This window comes from Thamnophis elegans, chromosome 2 (assembly GCF_009769535.1).
Source record: "Thamnophis elegans isolate rThaEle1 chromosome 2, rThaEle1.pri, whole genome shotgun sequence".
In the NCBI taxonomy this organism is placed as follows: domain Eukaryota; kingdom Metazoa; phylum Chordata; class Lepidosauria; order Squamata; family Colubridae; genus Thamnophis; species Thamnophis elegans.
The window spans coordinates 21,086,738-21,110,073 of NC_045542.1; the positions used below are offsets into that span (position 1 = coordinate 21,086,738).

At 42.3% G+C, this 23,336-nt stretch overlaps 1 protein-coding gene across 3 annotated transcripts; it reads left to right on the forward strand.

The window, feature by feature from the left end:
• The first annotated feature begins 2,280 nt into the window (after positions 1 to 2,280).
• Positions 2,281 to 18,179, forward strand: METTL1 (methyltransferase like 1). Of its 3 annotated transcripts, none has more exons than XM_032212124.1 (6): positions 2,281 to 2,462; positions 5,020 to 5,186; positions 10,027 to 10,211; positions 12,020 to 12,091; positions 14,964 to 15,065; positions 17,341 to 18,179. In XM_032212124.1, exons 1-6 carry the CDS (start codon positions 2,377 to 2,379, stop codon positions 17,467 to 17,469), a joined length of 741 nt encoding a protein of 246 aa, XP_032068015.1. In that variant the 5' UTR covers positions 2,281 to 2,376; the 3' UTR covers positions 17,470 to 18,179. The 3 variants fall into 3 exon arrangements, with proteins under 3 accessions (XP_032068015.1, XP_032068016.1, XP_032068014.1); XM_032212125.1 differs by having other exon boundaries at positions 12,023 to 12,091; XM_032212123.1 differs by having other exon boundaries at positions 11,978 to 12,091; positions 17,341 to 18,178.
• The last annotated feature ends 5,157 nt before the right edge of the window (positions 18,180 to 23,336 follow it).

Sequence of the window (23,336 nt, forward strand, 5' to 3'; positions counted from 1 at the left end):
ATAGCTGTCAAACCAGAGTTGCTTGTTCTGTTCTGTATTAGTTGCTGATGATTAAAAACCAAGTGTTAACTGCAGAGATCGCCTCAATCATTCTTTCTTACTCTGAGTACAAAATACTGGTCACGAGGAGTGGGGAAATTTCCCATGATTTCACTGAAGTGACAGATGAGAGGAAACATGTTTTTTTTCCTCAGCCGTGTGGACCTGAAATGTTCAGCATGGCAAGGGTGTTGTCGGCTCCAATGTCCATTAACACTGTACCTTGGGATGTCCTACTCACTAAATTAAAGAACCATTACTCTTCCGCGCCATCTAAGATAGCTACACGCATTCAGACAATGCACTCAGTGCGAAGGAGAGTCAGTTTTTCAATATATGCGTTTCATCAGGAAGCTATTGACTGCAATTTTAAGGAATTGGACGAAGCCCTTTTAGGGCAATTGGTTTGCGGAGTTAGGGATGTCAGATTGCAGTGCCGGCTTCTGACTAAACCAGACTTGACACTTCAAGCCGCTGTGTATGAGGCACGAGCCGCAGAAATGGCTGAAAAGTCAACCGCCCAGATCCAAACACGTATTAACGGGGCTAGCCCGAATTTCACCTACACCTCAATAACCCAACAAGTAGGGCAGGAACATGAGTGGTCCGATGAGATTGAGCAAATTGGCCGCGTCAACACTAGATATCACCTCAGGACGGAGCCCACCAAAATTCCTAGAGACAGCTGCCTGAGCTGCGAAGGCTAACATTTCCGCTCTAGCTCCCGTTTCAAAACGGCTATTTGCAGGCAATGCGGATGACAAGGGCATTTAGCCGCTTTATGCCACACAGAGGGTGAAAAACAGCCTCAAAAGAAGGCCAAAGTCAGCTGGCCAGCGCATGCATGCATGCTGGCCAGCTGACAGGACAACACATCGCATGTCCTGACAAATGGCTGCACGTGCCACCTGTGGCATGCATGCTATAGGTTCGCCATCATGGTTCTAACGTCCTACACAATTTAGATGTGTAGCTTCTGCGCAACCACGAAAATGATACCTTTAACACCATCAAACAATATCTGCCTATCCCAGGTGGTTGGGAAGTACAGCACACTAGGTAGGTGGACCAAATGCCAAATCCATTCTAACCATCCTGTTGACTCTGTGACGAATTTTAATATACTTAAAACCTAGTTTATAAATCTTTAAGAAGATAATGTATGTGGCTAGTTCTGAACACTAAAACAAAATACTGTTACTTCTGAGAAGTAGGTTGAGTTGTGGCACAGTACAAGTAGTCCTCAACATATGACAACAATTGAGTCCAAAATTTATGTTGCTAAGCGAACATTTGATAAGTGAGTTTTGCCCCCATTTTACAAACATTTTTGCCATGTTTGTTAAGTGAATCACTGCAGTTGTTAAGTTAGCAACACGGTTGTTTAGTGAATCTGTTTTATCCATCAACTTTGCTTGTCAAAGGTCAAGAAAGGTTATCACATGATCCCGGGACACTGCAACGGTCATAAATGTGAGACAGTTGCCAACAGTCTAAATTTTGATCAACTGACCATGGAGGATGCTGCAATGGCCCTAAGTGTGAAAAATGGTCATGTTACTTTTTTCACAGGGACGCGGTGGCTCAGTGGCTAAGACACTGAGCTTGTCTATCAGAAAGGTCAGCAGTTCAGCGGTTTGAATTCCTAGCGCCACATAATGGAGTAACCTCTGGTTACTTATCCCAGCTTCTGCCAACTGAGCAGTTTGAAAGCATGTAAAAATGCAAGTAGAAATATAGGAACCACCTTTGGTGGGAAGGTAACAGCGTTCTGTGCACTTTCGGCGTTTAGTCATGCCAGCCACGTGACCACGGAGACGTCTTCAGACAGCGCTGGCTCTTCAGCTTTGAAACGGAGATGAGCACCGCCCCTTAGAGTTGGGAACGACTAGCACGTATGTGCGAGGGGAACCTTTACCTTTACCTTACTTTTTATTGATGTTGTAACTTTGAATGGTCACTAAATGGACTGTTGTAAGTCAAAGACTACCTGTAATGCTTTTTTTTAAAAAAAAAGTGGGCTCCCAATATATCTTTTGATAAACGTTTGCTAACTTCATAACCTAGATACAGAATGAAGAAGATGGAAATACAAGGAGGTGGTCGTTAAAAAATGTCTTTTATTTGAATATATTGGATTTGGTCTTTTTTTTCAAATTTTGCCAGAAGTTCCCCGTCCATCAAGTATGATAGGCGTACAACCAGCATTTAAAAAAGAAAGGCGAGGCAAATTTCCTCGCGCGCTTGCGCTCCGCCGTGACGTCAGTTACCTGCGACTTCTACTTGCAGGGGAATCCACGTGTTTCGACATTTCCGGGTCTCCGACTCGGGTTAGCCATGGAGGAGGCAACGGCGGTGCCCCAGAAGCGTTACTACCGGCAGCGCGCTCATTCAAACCCGCTGGCGGATCACACCTTACTCTAGTGAGTGTAGACAGGGTTTGCCCTTAAGCAGTCCCTTAGCTTCTCATCTCCTCCCCATTTTCTTCAAATAGTTTTCCTGCGAGTTCCGAAAAGGAAGAGCGTCCAATTTTCAGCGAATGCTTTTATTTCGTAGGGATGCATTTGTTCACGAGTCCCTGTGGTTTTGTTTTGTTTTTTTCTCATTTGGCTGTTCTGAATCGCTCAAATGTTGATGCAGCCCTTTGCTGGTCGTATTGAGCTGTGGTTCAGAACATCTATCGGTGATTCTAGCTGTTAACAGTCACCCAAATGTAAAGAGATTTGGATTGTGTGTGTGTGTGTGTGTATAAATCAGGCGTTATCTCTGTACCTGGGTGGGGACATGAAACTATCTTCTTTCATCTAGGTTATTGATTTTAAAGGACGATCGCTCTAAAAGATAGCAAGACAACATATTTCTCACCAGAACACTATAATCATTGCTACAGGTGCAGATGGCAACAGGGAGATAGGGAAACCTCCAATTTCTGTGGCCACTGACAATAATGTAGTGTTTTACCAGGATTTACACCTGACATGTATCTTATAATAGTCTGTAAACCAGATTAGACTCTTCTTGAGTTTAATGTACCAAAGGAAGGCTGTCTGAAGGACAGTTGGACATGCAACCAGCATCAAGCTGATATTGAAAGATGGCAGAATGTAGGCAAAGTTTAGTTTCTTGCACATTCTTATTTGCAAACCAGCTCAAAGAAAACCTATATGGTCATTGCTAAGAATTCTGGGAACTGCAATGCCAACCTATCTGGTTAGAAAAGGTTAGAAAAGATTGGCATATCCCTTTTTATGGGAGGATGGCAGCGTATGTTTATTCAGTGTTAGGAGTAAATTTTGTTTAATTCAGCCTTTATTGCTTGAGTTGAATTTTGTTTAGAAATACTGTAATGTCCTTGGGACTTGATTTCAAAGTATCATTAACACTGCAGTCCTCTGCATAATTGCTTAGAAGTAATCCTATGAAACAGAAATGGATTGACGTAGCAGTCAGTCAATTTTTGTTTTGATCATTGACCAATATAAAATAACATTCAAAGGTGGCATTTTGTAGCCATCTCAATACGTGCAGTTTAGCTGATAAGTTATGAAAAGTAACACTTAGAATTACTATTTCAAAATCATACCACTTAAATACTCATATTATAGAAACTTATAATATGGTACAGTATATAATTATGTGAAATAAATGTTAGTATGTAAAAACTTTAGAAATAAGATAGATAAACTAGTTTAATCTATCTTTAGAAGACAACTCAGATAATTTTATTCCCAAAGTGACAATTTATTGAATTAGTAGGTTGATTGCAATCTTAAGAATCTATTGACATCACTGGAATTTATCGTGGTTAGTCTTAACGAAAGTCCCTAAATTATTGTATTTAGGAAATATTTTGCTTCCAGATTAGTACTTCATTTGACTATTAACACATATCCTTGGAATGTCAGTAGCAGTATAACTCATTTGAATATTCCTGTGTTTTAAAATAGTCATCAGAAGCATCTCGGAAATAACCAATAGATTGTTATAACCACATGGCATCACCACAGCCCACTAACCAATTTCATTGTATACATTATGTACAATGACAATAAAGGCTTTGAAATCTAACCAACTAAATGCCTCCAAAACATGTTAAGTAAACTAAAAAAAACATGGTAGCCCAAGAAAAAACAAGAATCTGCCACATACAGTGTAAGGACTGTAACAGCCACTATGTAGAACAAACAGGCAGAAAACTAGCAGAGTGCATTTATGAACAGCAACTATTAGTTAGAAGACAGCATTCTACACCAAGCTAAATCCAAAAATGTTAGGGAATGTCTAGAAACATGTCATGCAGACAAATCAGCCACCAACAGACACATAGAGACAAACCACATTTATGCACCATTCAAAAGACAATAAAAATAAAAAGGAAACAAACAAAAATCTTCTCCAACAGCCTACACCCAGATGGACATTGTTTAACAGCAAGCAAGCAGAGAACAATACCCTAATCAAAACTACCAGGGAGAAAACCACACGCCCCACCAATACTGGCAGGGCAAGCTGCTATATGTAAACAGGGAGCAAACCTGCATTCATTAGCAATGTTACCTAGTCAGGTGCAAACAAACAAGCTCGAAAAGCACCTAAAAACTCCACATTAAATTATATTCCAGAATATAGGCTCAAAGATATGAGAATGACTCAAAAGAAAGCCTTCAACTGACACAGGGAGTTCTGCTGCTCATAAATGCACCAGACTTTGTTCAGCTTCTGCAAAACAAAAAACAAAAAAAACGCGGGTGGGGGGGGGAATGATGCTTTAAGGAATCCATTTATTCAAATTAATGCAACTTTTAAAGCAGTAGTCTCTTTTTTTCCAAGCCCAAACAGCTGTATTGAATACTAGACAAGCCCTGCATTTATGTCTAGACTGAAATGAATTGTCTGCATTGTTTTTGAAGTGTGCATAGCCTTAATAGTTTCCCTTCTGCAGTGTTTGTTTCATATACCTCTGTTTTCCCCCCCAATTAGTCCTGCCAGACCTGAGGAAATGGACTGGTCTGCATTATATCCAGAGTTCTTTGCTCCTTTAACCAAGGATAATTTGCACGATGATCCAAAGGACATGGAGGAAAGAACCAAACCTAGATATCAAGTGGAATTTGCTGATATCGGTTGCGGTTATGGAGGATTACTTGGTAATTTTTTTTTCCTTCCGTTGATTCATAAGAAATGACTATGCTTATTTGAAAATATTCATACCATCATAAACCCTTTCAAGATGGTTTTTTTTCTTTTTTGCTTTTGGGACAAGATTTGTGAAGGTTTTGTGATATAAGTCAAGAAGGGAGTAAGGTATATCTTTTTTTGCCATCTGATGGCAAACCTGTTCGGCACTGAGTGCCCATACCAGAATGTATGTACATACATGTGCATGTACGCCTGCCAGAGTGCCGGAAACCCAAAGACCAGCTGGGCGGTGTGCATGCCTGTTTTTTAGCTGTTTTTCAGGCTGTTTTCCTGTTTTTTGGTCGTTTTCAGGCCATTTTCCGGCACTCTCGCAGAGACCAGCTGGCTGGCGCACATGTGTGCTCCGGAAACCAAAAGAGCAGCTGGCGACAGCACATATGTCCACAGAGAGGGCTCTGCGTGCTACTCTGGCATGTGTGCATTGGTTCACTATCACAGGCCTATGGTCTGATTTCCACTGAGGTGATTTTTAGGTTATGATTGTGGCCACCATGTGTACAGTCTGATTAAAATGACCTTGCTGTTCTAGGTATCACATAAATAGAGTTTAGAATAGAATGGAATAGAATTCTTTATTGGCCAAGTGTGATTGGACACACAAGAAATTAGTCTTTGGTGCATAAGCTCTCTGTACATAAAAGAAAGGATACATTCATCACGAATCATACGGTGCAACACAATGATAGTCATAGGGTACAAATAAGCAATCAAATCATACTAGGAAAAAATTAATATAAATCATAAAAATACAAGCAACAAAGTTACAGTCATAAGTGGGAGGAGATGGGTGATAGGAACAATGGGAAGATTAATAGTAATAGTAATGCAGACTTAGTAAATAGTTTGACATTGTTGAGGGAATTATTTGTTTAGCAGAATGATGGCGTTTGGGGAAAACACTGTTCTGCTGTTTGTGCTCAGTTTTTCACGTGGTTAATTGTTCCTGCATGAATTGATTCTATGAAGCTACTTTTTAAATCCAGCCAAGTGTGAATTCATAGGAAATAAAGTCTGGAGACTCTGCAAGGCTTCCGAGACTTAAATTACTTCTATCTGAAATACCATAGGTCAAAATTTTAACTCCTTGTAGCATGTTCTCCCATTGAAGATACGACTTAGTGAATTCTGTAATGGTTATAGCACATGAAAATGTAGGATTGTGGCATGCCTCCCGCAGGTAGTCCTTGACAATCTTTCGTTTAGTGGCCATTCAAAGTTACGATGTCACTGAAAAAAATAACTTACGACAGTTTTTCACATGTATGAGCTTTGCAGCATCCCCATGGCCATGTGATCAAAATTTGGATGCTTGGCAACTGGCATGTATTTATGACGATTGCAGTGTCCCTGGTGACCAGCTCTTGTGGGCTTCTGACAGGCAAAGTCAATGGGGAAGTCAGATTCAGTTAATAGTCATGTGACCCACATAACATTTGCAGTGACTCACTTAACAACTCTGGGAAGGAAGGTCATAAAATGGGGCAAAACTCACTCAACAGCTGTCTCACTCAGCAACAGAAATTTGGGGCTCAGTTTTGGTAGTATATCAAGGGCTACTTGTAAGTCTATCAAAGCTTCTACCCTTTGGTACGCTAAGATTCCATGGAAGCAAAATTTATTCATTGTAGTTTGGTGTCATTAGGTGATAATATAAATATAAATATGGGTAGAGTCAAAGAAGCACCTCTGATCTGTTACTTACATATCCTATGGATAGATGTTTGTATTCAGTTCCAGGTATGCATCTCCTGTTCACCTTTTGTTGACCTTGCTATTTCCTCTTCCCCCCACAACTCCCCAGCCAGCATGGATGATAGCAATAGCACTTAGACTTAGCTACCGCTTCACGGTGCTTTACAGCCACCTCTAAGCGGTTTACAGAGTCAGCCTCTCGCCCCCAACAATCTGGGTCCCCATTTTATCCACCTCGGAAGGATGGAAGGCTGAGTCGACCTTGAACCTGGTGAGATTCGAACTGCCAAACTGCTGGCAGCTGGTGATCAGCAGAAGTTGCCTGCAGTACTGCATTCTAACCATTGTGCCACCAAGGCTCTAGACATGTTTGGAGGTGAAAGGAGCGAGATGTGTGTTTGTCAGGCTAGCGTGGTCTGTGCAGCCCACCAATTTTATGCATCTTGCAAACAATGCTAGTTTGAGCTGGACCTTGCTCTACCATTCTGCCCTTAAGCACGAGGATATAGTATCATATTCATAATATGTAAGCTGTTAACTATTAAGAGACTCCCAAGTCCGCTTGCTTGTTTTGCAGATTTATAACATGCTGGTTGACAATGGGAATTGCAGCAAAAAAAAAAGGCTTGTCTCTTGCCCTGGTTTTAAAGTGTTTTTTAAGAGTAAATTGAACGATAGAGAATTGCAGGGCTGTGTATGCTGTGATCAGAGCTCAAGAATACAAAATATATACATGTTATAAACTCGGGGTCGTATAGGTTACCAATTCTGCAAAATGGCTCTAGATCCACAATGGGTATAAAACCTGACAGGTTGTTAAAAAATATTTCCGCTTCCCTCTGCTGCTTGAGGGAAAGGTCCAGCAGGATCCTGAAGCTTTAACCTATTGCCACCATGACCATGTTTGAGAGATTGCCGAGGCTTGCCATGCGCTTCAAGGAGCATCTCAATTGCCAGAAGCATTCAAAAGTTGCTTTGAAAGAACAGCAAGAGGCAGCTACGGCAATTGAATATGGTGTTGAGTTCCACAATATCATCATTATGGCCATAATCTGAAGGAGTTGTGGCAGCAGCCACTTTGCTGAAAGAAGGCAGGTATAGATCAAATTAGTTCTCTGAATAAAAAGATTGTTTGGAGATACTAAGCAAATTTAGCCTTGGTTTTTACAATACAAATGTGGAATTTAAATACAGGAAGAAATATTTTATCCCACCCGATTTAAATCAGCTATCCCAAGCTGTTGCCTTTTAGGTGTGGATGCCACTGGTCCCCAAAATGCCAGCTAGGGTGACATTCAAATTCTCTTATATGTTCTGACCGAGTTTTCCCAAGAGCATGAAGCAAACTCCTTGTACCTTTTATTAATTATTAATTTTCTGTGAATTCTGCTCATTCACATCCAGCAAAGTCTTTCAAGGGAGGATTTACACTCACAGATCTTATCTGGCTTGGACAGCTTGACAGGCCGATATTGAAAAGCTTGGCAAGGAGTCTCGGAGAGTCACAGACCAATTAAGCGAACGAATTGTCTCCAGCAAACTCCACTCCCCTTTCACTCCTCTTTTATTTCCTCTGGGAGGGGCCATTCATCGTCCACCTGTGGCCTTCCTCCCAAGTCGACCCCTGTTCTTTAGCTGTTCCCTTTGTCTGGCAACTCTGCGCATGCACACACTGGAAACAGGCTCCATCTTTTCATCTGCCTCACTTATGTCTGACTCTGAAGGCAGCTGATAACTGGCATACGGCTCTGGCCTCCTCTCTGCCTCCGACACAGAGCCCTCATCAGAGCCTTCCCCAGACTCCAGGACTGGCCCATGTTCCTCCCCAACCTCCTCACTGTCCGAATCTGCTACCAGCGGGTGGGCCACAACATTATACCTTGAGGCCACCAGATTGGTAGAACCTTCTATTCCAAACAACATTTGTTTGCTTGGAACAAAAAAAATGGATGAAAAAATTGAGACTGCAATCAATGCTGGTGACAATCCAGTTCATGTTAAGTGGATGTTTCCTCCTGATTTCAACAAGAGAACTATTTGTATACAGGTAGTTCTGGAGTTATGACAGTTATGGAGCCTACCCATTATAGTTTTTAGTTGTGATGGTCATAAAGCAGGTTATCACATAACTGGTCCAAATTTTAACCTTATTTGCTTTAGTTATTAAACAAATGTAAAGTGACTGCCTGAGTTGCTAAATGCACCAATTGTTTTACCATTAGGCATTTTTGCAAAAACGTGGAAGTAAATGCCAGCTTTTGGTAAAAACATTGTAATACATGTGACTGTGGGACACTGCAAACAGCCATAAATGTGGGCCATTGCTAAGCATCCAAAGAGAAGAGGCAGCTGTCAGAATTTAGGAACTGGATCATAAGTACCTAACTTCAAATGGTCACTAAGAGAGCAGTCATAAGCTGTATTTACTTCTTATAATGTCACTTTAAGTTTGATCGTGTGAGCGGTTCAAGCAAAGAAGCCCATTTATTAAATATGAAGGCCCTAACAGGGTTATAATATAAGTAGGTGACAAAGTGCTCCTGACCACGTTTAATCAAAAAATGTTCCACTTGTTTCAGCAGATTAAATAAGCATGAGACAAGATTGCGACTTTACAAAAAAGGCAATGACACCAACATGGTAGGAAAGGAGAGGGAAAAAAAGAGTCACATAAAGGTATCCAAGGCACCCCTTTGAAATTACCTCCTCTATAATTTTGTCTTCCTGTAGGTGCAATAGGCAGCCTTTCTGGGTCGGTTAGGAATGAATTTGTAAAGTGGGTCACAAATGCTCCCTCCTCTTTAAAGAAGGGTTACTGAAGGATTTTCCTGAATAGGAAAACCTCTGCCAAGACAGACCTGCTGTGTATTTGTTTCCCATCCTTGTCCCAGGCTGCTTTTTGCCATCCCAACTTAAAAGAGAGGCGAGAGGTTGGTGTTTTGCCACACGTCAACTCCCTGCTCTTGAAATTAAAAGAAGGAAAGAAATATTCAGGTGGAGGCAGAACATTTGGGGACTTCACTTAACCTATAGGACTTCGTGCAGGTGGAATATGGAAATGGGCATAAAATTGCTGATTGCTGTTTTCTTTTGTAGTGGCCCTGTCCCCCCTGTTCCCAAATACGCTAATGCTGGGCCTGGAGATCCGTGTAAAAGTCTCCGACTATGTTTGTGACCGAATCCAGGCACTCAGAGCTTCTCACCCAGGGCAGTTCCAGAATATTTCCTGTGTTCGCAGCAATGCTATGAAGCACTTGCCCAACTTCTTCTGCAAGGGACAGGTGAGTCTCCGGAAAGCATCGCTGGGGATCTTGCAGGAAGCAGAGCCATATTGGAGTGCTGAAAAACTGTTTTGACCTAGGCTTCCAAAAGCACGAAGCTGACTCCTCATCACGATAAAACCCCTTTTATTTAATTTAAAGTTAATTCCTCTCAAGCAAAGTCCCGGCTGTTGTGGCCAGCGGAGCTGGCAGCAGATTTGGACAGTGGGGAAGTTGGGGAGGAACATGGGGCAGTCCTGGAGTCTGGTGAGGCCTCTGTGTCGGAGGCAGAGAGGGGGCCAGAGCCATATGCCAGTTATCAGCTGCTTTCAGAGGCAGATATCAGTGAGGCAGACAAACAGCTGGAGCCTGTTCCCAGTGTGCGCATGCGCAGAGTTGCCAGACAAAGGGAACAGCTAAAGAACGGGTTGACTTGGGGGGAAGGCCACAGGTGGACGATGAATGGCCCCTCCCAGAGGAAATAAAAGAGGAGCGAAAGGGGAGTGGAGTTTGCAGGAGACAATTGGTTCACTTAATTGGTCTGTGACTCTCTGAGACTTCTTGCCAAGTTTTTCAGATATCGGTCTGGCAGCTCTCCAAGCCAGATAAGTTCTGTGACTGTAAATCCTCCCTTGAAAGACTTTGCTGGAGGTGAATGAGCAGAATTCACAGTAAATGAATAAAAGCGTTTTTTTGTCGTGACAAGGAGTTTGCTTCATGCTTTTGGGAAGCCTTGGTCAGAACAGCTTGCAGGGAAGAGAGTCTTCTCCCACCCTGTTTGGCTATGGGAAAGTTTTGATTTCAGGGATCTTTGGGATGGCTCATGAGAGGGAATTATTATATTTTTTTAAAAAGACATCTTATGTACATCTTGCACTGACTTCCCAAAGCATCAAGTAGATGCTTTGGATGCCTCTGTTGCCTGAAGAGTTTTTTAATCTAAAAAGCTAAGATTGACTCCAGATCAAGGGTGTCAAACTTGCGGTGTCACGTTGTCATCATATGACATATCGGGTCTCTCTCCCCCCCCTTTAAAACCAGGTGTGGGCGTGGCTGGCGCATGACACATCTGGCCCGCGGGCCACAAGTTTGACACCCCTGCTCTAGGGGAAGCTACTGTACATGATCCATAGGTCCTGCTGCTGAGGGGCAGCCTTCATTCAAAAGGGAGAGATGATTATTGGTAGTCCTCGACTTAGAACAGTTCACTTAGCGACTGTTAGAAATTATAACGGCACTGGGGAAAAAGTGACATGACCATTTTTCACACTTATCGCAGCCTCCCCACGGTCATGTGATTTACACTTGGGTTCTCGACCACCGGTTGATATTTATGACGGTTGCAAGGTCATATGGGGATACCCTTTTGGGACCTTCTGACAAGCAAGTCCATGGGTTCCCTTAACCAGTGTTTCTCAACCTTGGCAACTTGAAGACGTCTGGACTTCAACTCCCAGAATTCCCCAGCCAGCATTCGCTGGCTGGGGAATTCTGGGAGTTGAAGTCCAGACATCTTCAAGTTGCCAAGGTTGAGAAACACTGCCCTTAACCACCGTGTCACGGATTTAATAACTGCAGTGATTCACTTAACCAACGTGGCAAGAAAAGTCACAAAATGAGACAAAACTCCCTTAATAAATGAAGGGCTCAATTGTGATCAGAAGTCGAGGGCTGCTTGTAACTCTCTTTAGCGACTGAAGGTTCTCTGAATGCTGAGTAGAAGAGCTGGGTTGCTGAAAGGCCAGGCCGACCTCCTCCGTGCCTTTTATCTTTTCTTACCTCTCTAGCTCCTCAAAATGTTCTTCCTCTTTCCTGATCCTCATTTCAAGAAGACAAAACACAAGTGGCGGATTATCAGCTCCACTTTGCTGGCGGAATATGCCTACGTCTTGCGCGAACAGGTGAGCAGGGGATATTCTCGCTTAGCTTAGACCTCCCCAAAGCAGCCTATATTTATAATCCAATGAAATTACTCAACAAAGGTTTTAATTTAGTTCTTCCCCTGCTTGCCTGCATTTCAGGAGCTCTTAGAAAGATTCCTTATGGGAGAGCTTCTTTCCTACCATAGTGGTTCAGACAATTTTAGGATAATGATACCTTCAGATTACTGCTTTGCCTACTCCGGCAACAGTGGAAGCTACTTTTAAATTGAAAAGTTGAAGTCATTCTTCACAGTATGGGGCACAAGATTTTCCCAATATTGATCTCTGAGATATTTAAATATGTGCCAACAACTGGAGTCTTTCTGAATGCCAAATAGACATGTATCATTGTGCTAGGCAGTTGCCATAAAAACTGCTGTGGACAATGGGTTCTTCCAGTGAAATATTATTTATTTTTGAGCAATTGTATCTTTTCAAGAAACTGGGAAGTAGTGCTAGCTAGCTAGAATGGAAGGCATTGACTCTGAAGTTAATATTGCATATCATCATGGATTTGAGCATAGTATAGCCAATAAATCAATCTAGATAAAGTGGCCAATTTTGACAGATAGGGTAGTGTGGAGAAACCATGCCTTGGAGAAGTAGCATACATTTTTCTTTAGTTATAGAGCAGTGTTGGTGAATCTTTTTGGCGCCAAGTGCCGAAACAGGAACGTGCGCATGCCAAAAACCGGAAGAGCAGCTGTCCAGTGGGCATGTGCGTGCACCGGATGGCTGCTCTTCCAGTTTCTGGCACAAACGTGCACTGGCCACCTGGTCTTCCAGTTTCTGCCGCACATGCGGGCACAAAGACCAGCTGCTGTGCCCTAAACCGGAAGAGCAGCTGCCCGGTGCACATGCATGCGCCGGGAAGATGATCTGGTTTCCAGCACGCACATGCCCACTGGCCAGCTTGTCTTCACGCACGCATGCACACCAGGTGGCTGCTCTTCCGGTTTACGGCGCTCCCGCAGGCATGAAAACCAGCTGGCCGGCACGCCGGAACCTGGAAGAGCAATGGGAGGCGGCTCTGCATGCCACTTCCTGCATGCATGCCATAGATTCGCCATCACGGTTAAAGAGGATCCAGACAGTATTTTGTTACTGGCAAAGAAGTGGGCTATATTTTTCATATTCCATTGCTTTTCTAATTCATCCATTCGTTTTCATCATTAGGGAGAATTGGAGTACACATGCTAATGAGGCTGTAAAAATCAGTGGAATAGAAGGACTGGACATTTGGGTTCTTTTTAAAACTTTTTGCTTGAAGCAATGTGACAAAATAGGTTTGTTAAGCTTACCACGTTAAATTGACCAGGCAGAAAAATTGTATTGCCCCAAATAGCCATTGTATATCCAGATGGTAGAGTCCTAGAAGATTCTTGGACAGGCTTCTAACAACTCTTGACAAATTGAGGGAAGGAATTCCAGATTAGTCCCTGGAGAGTCAGCCAACTCCCAGGCAGAGTTAAACAAAAGTTGAGCAAATGATAGATCACAGGATGACTTGTCATTAAGCCAGTAAAAGTCTTGGATTCTCAATTATCTAACAAAAGTCCCTATTGAGATTTTCCTGTTAAATCGAATGACTGGAAAAAGGTTGGAGGAATATGATGACCGTACATTTGTATTCCTAATTGACCATTCCTAAGTGTTTGCAGTATTTGGAGATAGCCCTTTTCCTTATTTTTTTTATCATATACAGTATCTGCCCATCCACACAACATTTGTGGCTTCACTGGATAAGTGAAGCGAGAGCCAGCTTGGTTTAGTGGTTAAGGCATCGGGTCAAAGCAGAATACAGTAGTATGTATTCAACATTAGTTTAGACCAGAAGTGGGGAATGATGGCCACTTTATGACTTGTGGAGTTCAACTCCCAGAATTTTAACACTTGTGGACTTCAACTCCCAGAATTTCTCAGCCAACAAAGCTAGCTGAACAACTGAAAATTGAAATCCACACGTCTTAAAGTTGCCAAGAATGGAGACCCCTGCTGTAAGAGAGGGTATTAATGGAAGATACGTCTTCCCTTTGAGGATCAATTAATTCATGAGGGCAGATTTAATTGGTGGGCTCCAGAGGGGACTTTGCCTTTAAATCACAAAGGCAATTAATTTCTTTATTGAAATCTGTCAAGATACGCCGTCATGTCCGCATGCCTTAAACCCTAAGGGCCCTGCTTACATTTGGGAATTTCTGATCTGAGAGTAGGGAAGAGTGCCAGTTGCTTGCCGGAGGAAAAGGATCAACTTTCCCCTACATCTCATAGGGAGCTGGTGCTGGCAAGAAACCTTGGAAGATCCTGATTTCTAGCTGCTTCCCGCAGGGCATTCTGGCTGACTGCACTTTCACCTGCCAGAGGAAAAAAGTAGAAAGTGCTTGTGCGCCATCCTTTTTTGGAGTTGAAACCCAGCAAAATCTTGTCTTTAGGTTGAACGGCATCCGGCCTCACCCAGTTGGGATGAATCATAGCCTCCCTTCAGCTTTTCCATGACTTCCCCAAAGTTAGCGCTCTGGAGGAAGAGGTTGGGAAAAGCCCAACCCAAGCGCTTTCTATGGGGATGACGGAACTAATGATGGCCGCGGTATCCTCCCGGCAACCCCAAGATTGCAAACATTTTGCCTCAGGTGGGAAGGGAGTCAGAGGTAGCTGGGAATTACTCACGAGCCTGACATTGGTCTTTCTACTGCACAGGGTAGTTTTTGTTCTTAAGATGTTTCTAGTGAACCTGAAATTTGCAGATGCAGGTGTCTTTAAACTACTTTTTCTCTTGGTCAGCAGTCTGGTATTTGATTCATGAGGGTCTGTCTCGCCCCCTGTTTATATAACATACCCTTTATTCGCTTAGGGCCTAGTATATACCATAACGGATGTGGAAGAGGTGCACACATGGATGGTGAAGCATTTTCGAGAACATCCCCTTTTTGAGGAAGTGCCACTAAAAGAATTGGTAAGAAAGTGTGTGTGTGGCCAGGCAATTTCTGTCGTAACAGATGTTGCAATTACAGACATGATTGTGCATGGGTCTATGTGTCAGGGGGGGATGGGGACTATTATACAAGTATGTCACTCCTTGCACGTTGCATTAAAGTTCCTAATTCCGGTTGCAGCTCCTGGGACTTTCTCCGGGGCCAGCTGCAATCAGGCAAAGTGCATTTTAAAACAGCGACCAAAATATCAAACCCGTGGCGCAATAGAAAAAAAATAAAAGCAATTATAGGTAGTCTTCAACTTCAGGATCACAATTGAGCCCAAAATTTCCGTTCCTAAGCAAGCGATTTGTGTCTCCCTTTGCGACTTTTATTTTTGTTGCAGCTGTTAAGCAAATCACTGCAGTTGTTAAATGAATTATGTGGTTGTTAAGTGAATCTGGCTTCCTCCATTGGATGTGCAAAAAAGCCACTGGGAAGGTTACAGGCCTATAACCCTGGGACAGTGTAATTGTCAAAAATGCAAGCCAGTTGCCAAGACCCCACTCCCTTCCCCCAATTTTGATCCTGTGACTTGGGGGATGTTGCCACAGTTATACGTGTGAAAACTGGCCATAAGTCTCTTTTTTCAATGCTGTTGTAACTTTGGTCACTAAATGAATGGATGTAAGCCGGACTATGTGTATTAAGAACTTTTCTGACTAACAAGCTTAGAAGACTTAGTGAGAGCTTGCGGTGGCTCCGTTACCGTAGTTAATATCTATTCTCTCTTGTGCCTTATGATTTTTTTTAACTTTTTAAAGAAATAATGACTGTTTTTATATTTTCATTGTTTTTTCAGTTGTTTTGTATTTATGAGATGGACAGCCATATAAATTTTGCCTGCGTGCCTGTCTCCTATCTATCTATCTATCTATCTATCTATCTATCTATCTATCTATCTATCTATCTATCTATCATCTGTCATCTATCATCTATCATCTATCATCTATCTATCTACAGTATATAAATGAAATAAAGAAGATAGGGTTGCAACTGCTTGAAAACCACAGGAAGTACTTCCACACTTCTCTAAAAGAGATTTCTATTCCTCTCCACCCACACCATCTTTATTTATATGACATATTGGGAGTTCACTGATAACCCAATTGTGTAACAGCCATTTTAAATGGTTATGTTTAGTAACTCTGAATGAAAGCAAGGGATTTCAGTGAAGAAGACGATGCATATATGCCAGAATGGATTCATTTGGGGCAAATTCTGCTGTTCTACAAGTCATTAAGAGGCTAAATTTAGGTGCATTATGCATCCTTTACATCCTAGAGTTGAGGGAGGGAAAAGATTTTTTTGGTCATTGAGGAATACAAATTAGAATAACCATGACTTCAACTCCCATGATGTCTGGGTGTGGGAATTGTAGATCTCACCAGGTTGAGAAAGGTTGTTCTATAACACGAGTGTCAAACTCACCGGATCATGTTGCCGTTTCGTGACGCTTTCCCCATTCCTGGAGCTGGGGGTGGCCTGCATCTGGCCACGGGCCACCAGTTTGACACCTCTGTTCTACAACCTTGGCACTAAGATCATAACGTTGACTCCCTAATAAGAGTACTTAGGATTGAAAACCTAGATTCAGAACTGCAAGTAAAGAGCTGCAAGATTTATTCACAAAAGCAGCTTGCTAATTTTTAGTCCATTTGGCAATACCTGGAAATAGAAGTAGAACAACTATGGCAAAAGGCAGCGAAGATAATACCAATAGTAATAAGCACCTTGAGTGCAACCCCAAAGCAACTGGAGCAACACTTGGAACACCATCAGCATTGACAAAATCATCATTAGTCAATTGAAAAGGCAGCCTTATTTGGAACAGTTTAGATGGTGTGATTATACCTTTAACACTATCTTAACAACTCTCTATTCCAGATTCTTGGGAACACCTTGATTAGTGGAGAAAAATGCCAAATCCAGTCTAAACATGTGGATGATTGGGCAATGGACCATAATAATGATGTTGATGATGATGATGATGATGATGATAATAATAATAATAATAATAATAATAATAATAATAATAATGGAGGGAGGGACAAAACTCTCTGAATGCTTAGCTTTGCTATTTGCACTTTGCAGAAGTTGCAGATGGTTAGAACGATTTTGTTTCCATCTTAGGATCACCAGTTGGGCAAGGACTGATTGAGGAGCTATGTGGAGCGACTTGTCTTCATTGGATGAATTTGCTGATCTGGATGTTGTGACCATCCCCTAAACTCCTACTGTTGTTTCTTTAAACAGGCGGCTGACCCTATTGTAAGCCTCCTAGGAACCTCAACTGAAGAAGGGAAGAAGGTTCAGAGGAATGGAGGCGAAGTCTTCCCAGCTGTCTTCCGTCGGATCAGGGAACAAGAAATGGCAAGAACATGACTGGGAGTTACCTAAATTCTTTCCATGCATTCATATCTGCAGCAAGAAACCTGGTGAAAGTGAAGGATTGGTTGCTTCTGGCTGCACTGGAGTTGACCTTTCATAAAGAGGGATGGATAATCCTTTCTGGTGAAACATTTTCACTGTTGCATAAGGGTTTTCTTGGTTCACATGTTTGCTTCTTAATTTTGCCCCTAGAAGGAATGCATCCAGTGGGCGTTCCTGATGACCACATAAAGGTCAGAAGTACACAGCAGGACCAAGGCGAGGCTCTTTTAAGATTTGTCACTTTATTTTGTATATAATAAACTTGGAAAGTTTTGTTAAAATAAGGGACTTGGGGGATCCATCTCCCCTTGACTTGAGAGCATGCGTAAGACCCCTTTGGGACGTGGTTCCTTCTTGTATTTCTTGTCATCCTCTTCTATCTCCCCCAGAGCTCACTTTCAGACCTACATCTTGTACCTCCAATAACTGGTACATGTTACAGGGCAAGTGCCATCCCCTCTTCCTCCAGATCTTTGCCAGTTCTAAAATCCTTTGGGGAATTTTTGGGAGGGGAATTACTGCAGCGACAAGTTGCCAGCCTGATCACCTCATAATGTCATATGGGAAAAAAACAGCAGTAGAGCTTATATGCAGCATTTACAGCCCTCTAAGCAGTTCACAGCATGTTGCCCTCAACAATCCGGGTCTTCATTTTACCAACTTTGGAAAGATGGAAGACTGAGTCCAATCCTTGAGCTGGTCAGGATTGAGCTGCTGGCAGTTGGTAGAATTAGCCTGCAATACTGCATTCTAACCACTGCGCCACCATGGCCCCTATGCAGTGGACCAGTGCAATTTGCACAGAAGCTGAGATGCAGATGGGTGAAACGCCTTCTGCCCAAAGCCATCCGTTAGGATACTTGATCTTTCGTGATTCATCCCTTCACTAGCTTCAGTTGCGGGAGAAACTGTACTTTGCTCACCCCCTTTTCTGTATGAAAGCCAGGCTCTTTGCTTAGTCATTAAAAGTTTCGCTGCCTAAAACACACAGGAGAAACTCCTGTCCTTCGAAAGCAGCAGATACACAACAGCTGTCATTTTCCATGTTGACTGTAGAGAAGGTCCTTTGCTGAGGCGGCTTCCTTTGAGGGAGAAAAATGCTTGTTCTGAGATAATGATGATCCATTGCAGCCATGACAAATGACCTAGCTTCCCTCCTTCCCAATCCGTTGTCCTGCCTACACCTTTCAGACAGTCTTTCCACACCAAAGTTTTTAGTCCATTGCAGTGGGTGGGTGTCATTTTCTCTTCCCTTTTTGCCTTTTCGATATTTCACTTCCCCTCCAGGACGGAATTAAAAGTAAAACGATGAGATCATAATCAGTGCGACTACAAATAGGCTGGGAGAGCTTACATAGCAATGACAATAGCACTTTTATACCACTTCACAGTGCTTTACAGAGTCAGCATATTGTCCCCAGCAATCTGGGTCTTTATTTTACCAACCTTGGAAGGATGGAAGTCTGAATCAACCTTGAGCCAGTCAGGATCGAACTCCTGGCAGTAGGCAGAGTTATGTGGCAATACTGCATTCTAACCACTGTGCCACCACGGCCCCTATCCAAATCAATCTCTTTCATGTCTGACTGCAAGTGGGTAGCTGAAATGACCCAATAGGCACGTTAGGCCCCATTTTTTAGAAGGCCTCTTTTGGTCTTTTGCCTCCATTAAAAATATTTGGGGGAGGAGGCAAATAGTTCTACCCACAATATGAATGGGGGTAGTTTATTTTTATTTGCATTAATTCTATTCTGCTTCAACTATACAGTTCTGAGTGGCTTAGAAAAGTTAAAAGACCTGAAATTGTAGGACAAAATTACAAAGGAGAGCTAAAATTTAAGAATGGAAACCTTCCAATAGACCAGTGGGAGTTGAAGTCTGGACATCTTCAAGTTGCCAAGTTTGGGAAACACTGCAATAGACCAAGATTTGAAAGGCCACAGAAAATTATTATTAAATGTCAACACTTAAAAATAACTTACTTGGATGGAAATAGTTCAGCCCCAAACAAAACTGGAGTCAGTCGACATCCAAATCTAAGCCTACCTGGATTAATTAGCTAGTTAAATTAACTTAAGTTTGGGGAATTTGCAGGATGTGTTTATCATTCCCGACCCCCGTGCACACAATGTATATTTTAGCGCTGGTACAAGATTATGCATGTAAAATACCACAAACATCCACATTATTATTTAAATAATCATAAATTTTAATTACAGAAAGATATGTATGTATTTTCTGTAATTTCCTTCGCTGCTACTAACCTCAAGGAAGAGTCGGGAGCATTGAAGACTCCCATAAATGTCTGTGCCACCCCAGCAAGGGCTTGGGAATTCCTTGTTTTTAAAGGAAATTTAAAATGGCATTTCTTACGCCACTTTAGCCTTTTCATTACATCTGTTAAGGGCTAGAAATGTATTTTAAAACACTTAAAATGGGGGGGGGGAATTAAAGATACTCTCACTAATAACTTCTACCACCGTACTGCCAGTGCTATCTTCTCAACTTGTGCAGAATTGGAATTGGAATTGGAATGCACAGAATTGGCAACATGTCATAAAAGCTCATCACGCATAATGTTATCTGTCTTCAGAGACTTAATATGTTCTCAATTCAGGGTGAGTCACTGTCAAAGGGAAATGCAAGGTGATTGTTGTCTGCGCGCAAACCTTGTAAACACTCCCCAAGTTATGAGTCACTTCTCAGTTGGGTTAGAAATTCTTGTTACGTTTATTGGGTTGTTGTCGTTGCTAACCCCACCCCCACCCTGCAGCTTCCCCGCTGATCCAGGCGGTCTCGTTACTTTCTGGTTGGCAGCCTGATCCGTGATGTGCATCAATGTTGAATTCTTGAGTAACAAGGACTCGGTGTAGCAAGCTGGGTAATTCCTAGGAAGCAAAGCACAGGATGAGAGAGTCTGGCTCAGGGTAAAGGCATGTCTCCCAAAGTCCAGACAAGAGAATTTGTAGACCTCAATATGATTAAGACCACAGGTTGGCTTGCCTTTTTAAGGAAAACCTCCTTACTCTTCCTAAAGCTGGATCAGGCTAGATTTTTATGACTTTTGTTCCTTTTGTGTTGGATGGTCCTGCAAGTTATCAATACTTGTGCACTGCGGCCAAGAACCTAAAATGAAAGTCCTGCCACTCTGGTCCTTTTCTCCAACCTGTTAAAAAAGGGCCTTATTTGAGCAATGGGTGCCCTACCATCACACGTGGCAGATCAATTCCAGATGGCTGTTTTTTTTTAATACTATGAAAAAGCTTTTGTAATAATCAGCTATTTACCCCCACCCCCACCCCAAAAAGAGCCTCCTGTGACAGCCCAAGGATGAATATACATAAAGTAGGGGAGATGCTTTCAGTTTGAAAGAAGATGCTTTTAAAATACCTGTTGAGCAGAAGACAAAAAACATTTGTCTGAAAGTCTCCCGTTTAAGCTGTTTAGGGCTAAAAAGCACCCAACCTTTGGGTGCATATTTCATTTCGAAGCCAGTTGTGTGTTGGTCTTTATGATTACTCAATGACTTGGTACATGCATTCCAACCAGAGTGTTCAGCAATTTCAAAAGCAGATCCCACAGAGCCAGGAGTCCCTAAGATGCCCCCCTGATGATTTTTAATTTTGTAAAAAATGAATGGGAAGCTACTCACTAGTAAGTTGCAAAGCAAAACTATGTCCACCCCCAGCAGAGTCTGGTCTAAATCTTCTTGTGGTTGTCAAAATCCTCTTGATCTCGGAGGAGAAATATATAATGGCAGCTCACTTTTTACAGTTTGGTTTGCCTTCTGGACATACAATGCTTGGTCTCAGCCACCAAGACAACTATCTTGTGTGAATGCTCATAACAATGCACTCAGAATTTCAAAGGGATCTTCAATTTTTGGGGGAGGATTCTACTCCAGAGCCATTTCTTGTGTTTTGGAAAAAGGTTTGAAAGTGCAGGTGGGAAAGTCATCAAAATTCACTTGAGTTGAATACTTTTTCATGGAAGAAAAAGTGCAAAGATCAAATTCCTCCCACCAAATTTATCCTGCTCTTTGATAGGACCACTTTATCTGGACTACAAAACTCCAGTCGCCTGGGTTTTTCCTGCCTAGATTTTGTTTGCTTATCTTTAATTAAAATAAGTCAACAAACTCCTTGAAGCCTACTTTGTTTATGCACCAAACACAAAGCCATCCTAGAAGGTTTCCAGAGTGGATTACGGACCAAATGTTTACTTTCTATGTCCTAACTGCATATGTGTAGTTGTTGTATTCTGAGTAACTTTCTTGTAAATAAGCAGAAATTTCAAATTTGAGCCAATTATTCAGCAATGAAGTAGGAGACACAAGGAACAACAAAAGTCACATTGATAGTGTCTATCCAAGCATACAGTATATGTAGTCCAGGTAGTCTTTAAGGTAAAGATAAAAGGTTCCCCTTGCACATATGTGCTAGTCGTTCCCAACTGTAGGGGTGTGTGTGCTCATCTCCGTTTCAAAGCCGAAGAGCCAGCGCTGTCCAAAGACGTCTCCGTGGTCATGTGGCCAGCATGACTAAATGCCGAAGGCTCACAGAACACTGTTACCTTCACACCAAAGGTGGTCCCTATTTTTCTACTTGCATTTTTTACATGCTTTCGAACTGCTAGGTTGGCGGAAGCTGGGACAAGTAACAGGAGCTCACTCTGTTATGCAGCACTAGGGAGTCAAACTGCTGAATTGCTGACCTTTCTGATCGACAAGCTCAGAACCTTAGCCACTCGGCCATCACGTCCAGGTAGTCCTTAACTTACAACTATTCATTTACCGACCATTCGAACTGACAGCAGTTACATACAACCGATACTCGCACTTAACAACTGTCACAGCCTCGCCACTGTCATGAGATCAAAATTTGGTTGCTTGGCAATTTGCATGTATTGATGACGGAGTCCGGGGTCATCTGATTGCCATTTGGGACCTTCCCAGCTGGTTTCTGACAAGGAAAATCAGTGGGGAAAGCCGGATTTGCTTAACAATCATGTTATTAACAACTGCAAGTGATTCACTTAACAGCCATGGCAAGAAGGTCATAAAATTAGATGTGACTCGCTTAAGAACTGCCTTGCTTAACAGTGGAGATTCTGGCCTCAGTTGTCTCAGGTCATAAGTCGAGGACCACCTGTATTTGCGCAGGAAATCCATTCTTCCCAAATGAGTCGTGGAGCTTACAAATAAGCAAAGAACCCTGTTGCAACTCAGTGGCTGGAAATTAGACAATAAATTACAGCTTTACCTAAAAATGCCCCATTTAGGAAAAAGGGTTGAATTTCTTCAGAGTTGCACAAGTCTCAATGTGGTCCCTGCTGAAAAACCCCGGTGGCCAATAACAATCCATCTGATGTATCCTGAGCCCAAACAGTTCAAGCAAAGGACCACAGGGCATTGTTACAGTTGTCTTACAAGCAGAAAATATGTTAAGAGAGGAGTTCTTGATTTTACAGTTTTAATTTTCTTGTTAAAATGCAGTTTAAGATTGAAAAAAACAGGTAGGCAGACCTGAAGGAGGTGCATCAAAGTGGTCCACTTCCAAATAACATATGAACAGCAGATGGAGGAAGTATTTGGGTTACCTGGTCATCCTATTACTGTGCAGATGATGGTAATAGCAATAACACTTAGACTTATATGCTGCTTCACAGTGCTTTACAGTCCTCTCTAAGCGGTTTACAGAGTCAGCCTATTGCCGCCAACAATCTGGGTCCTCGTTTTACCAACTTTGGAAGGATGGAAGACTGAGTCAACATTGAGCTAGTGAGATTCGAACTGCCAAACTGCAGTCAGCAGAAGTAGC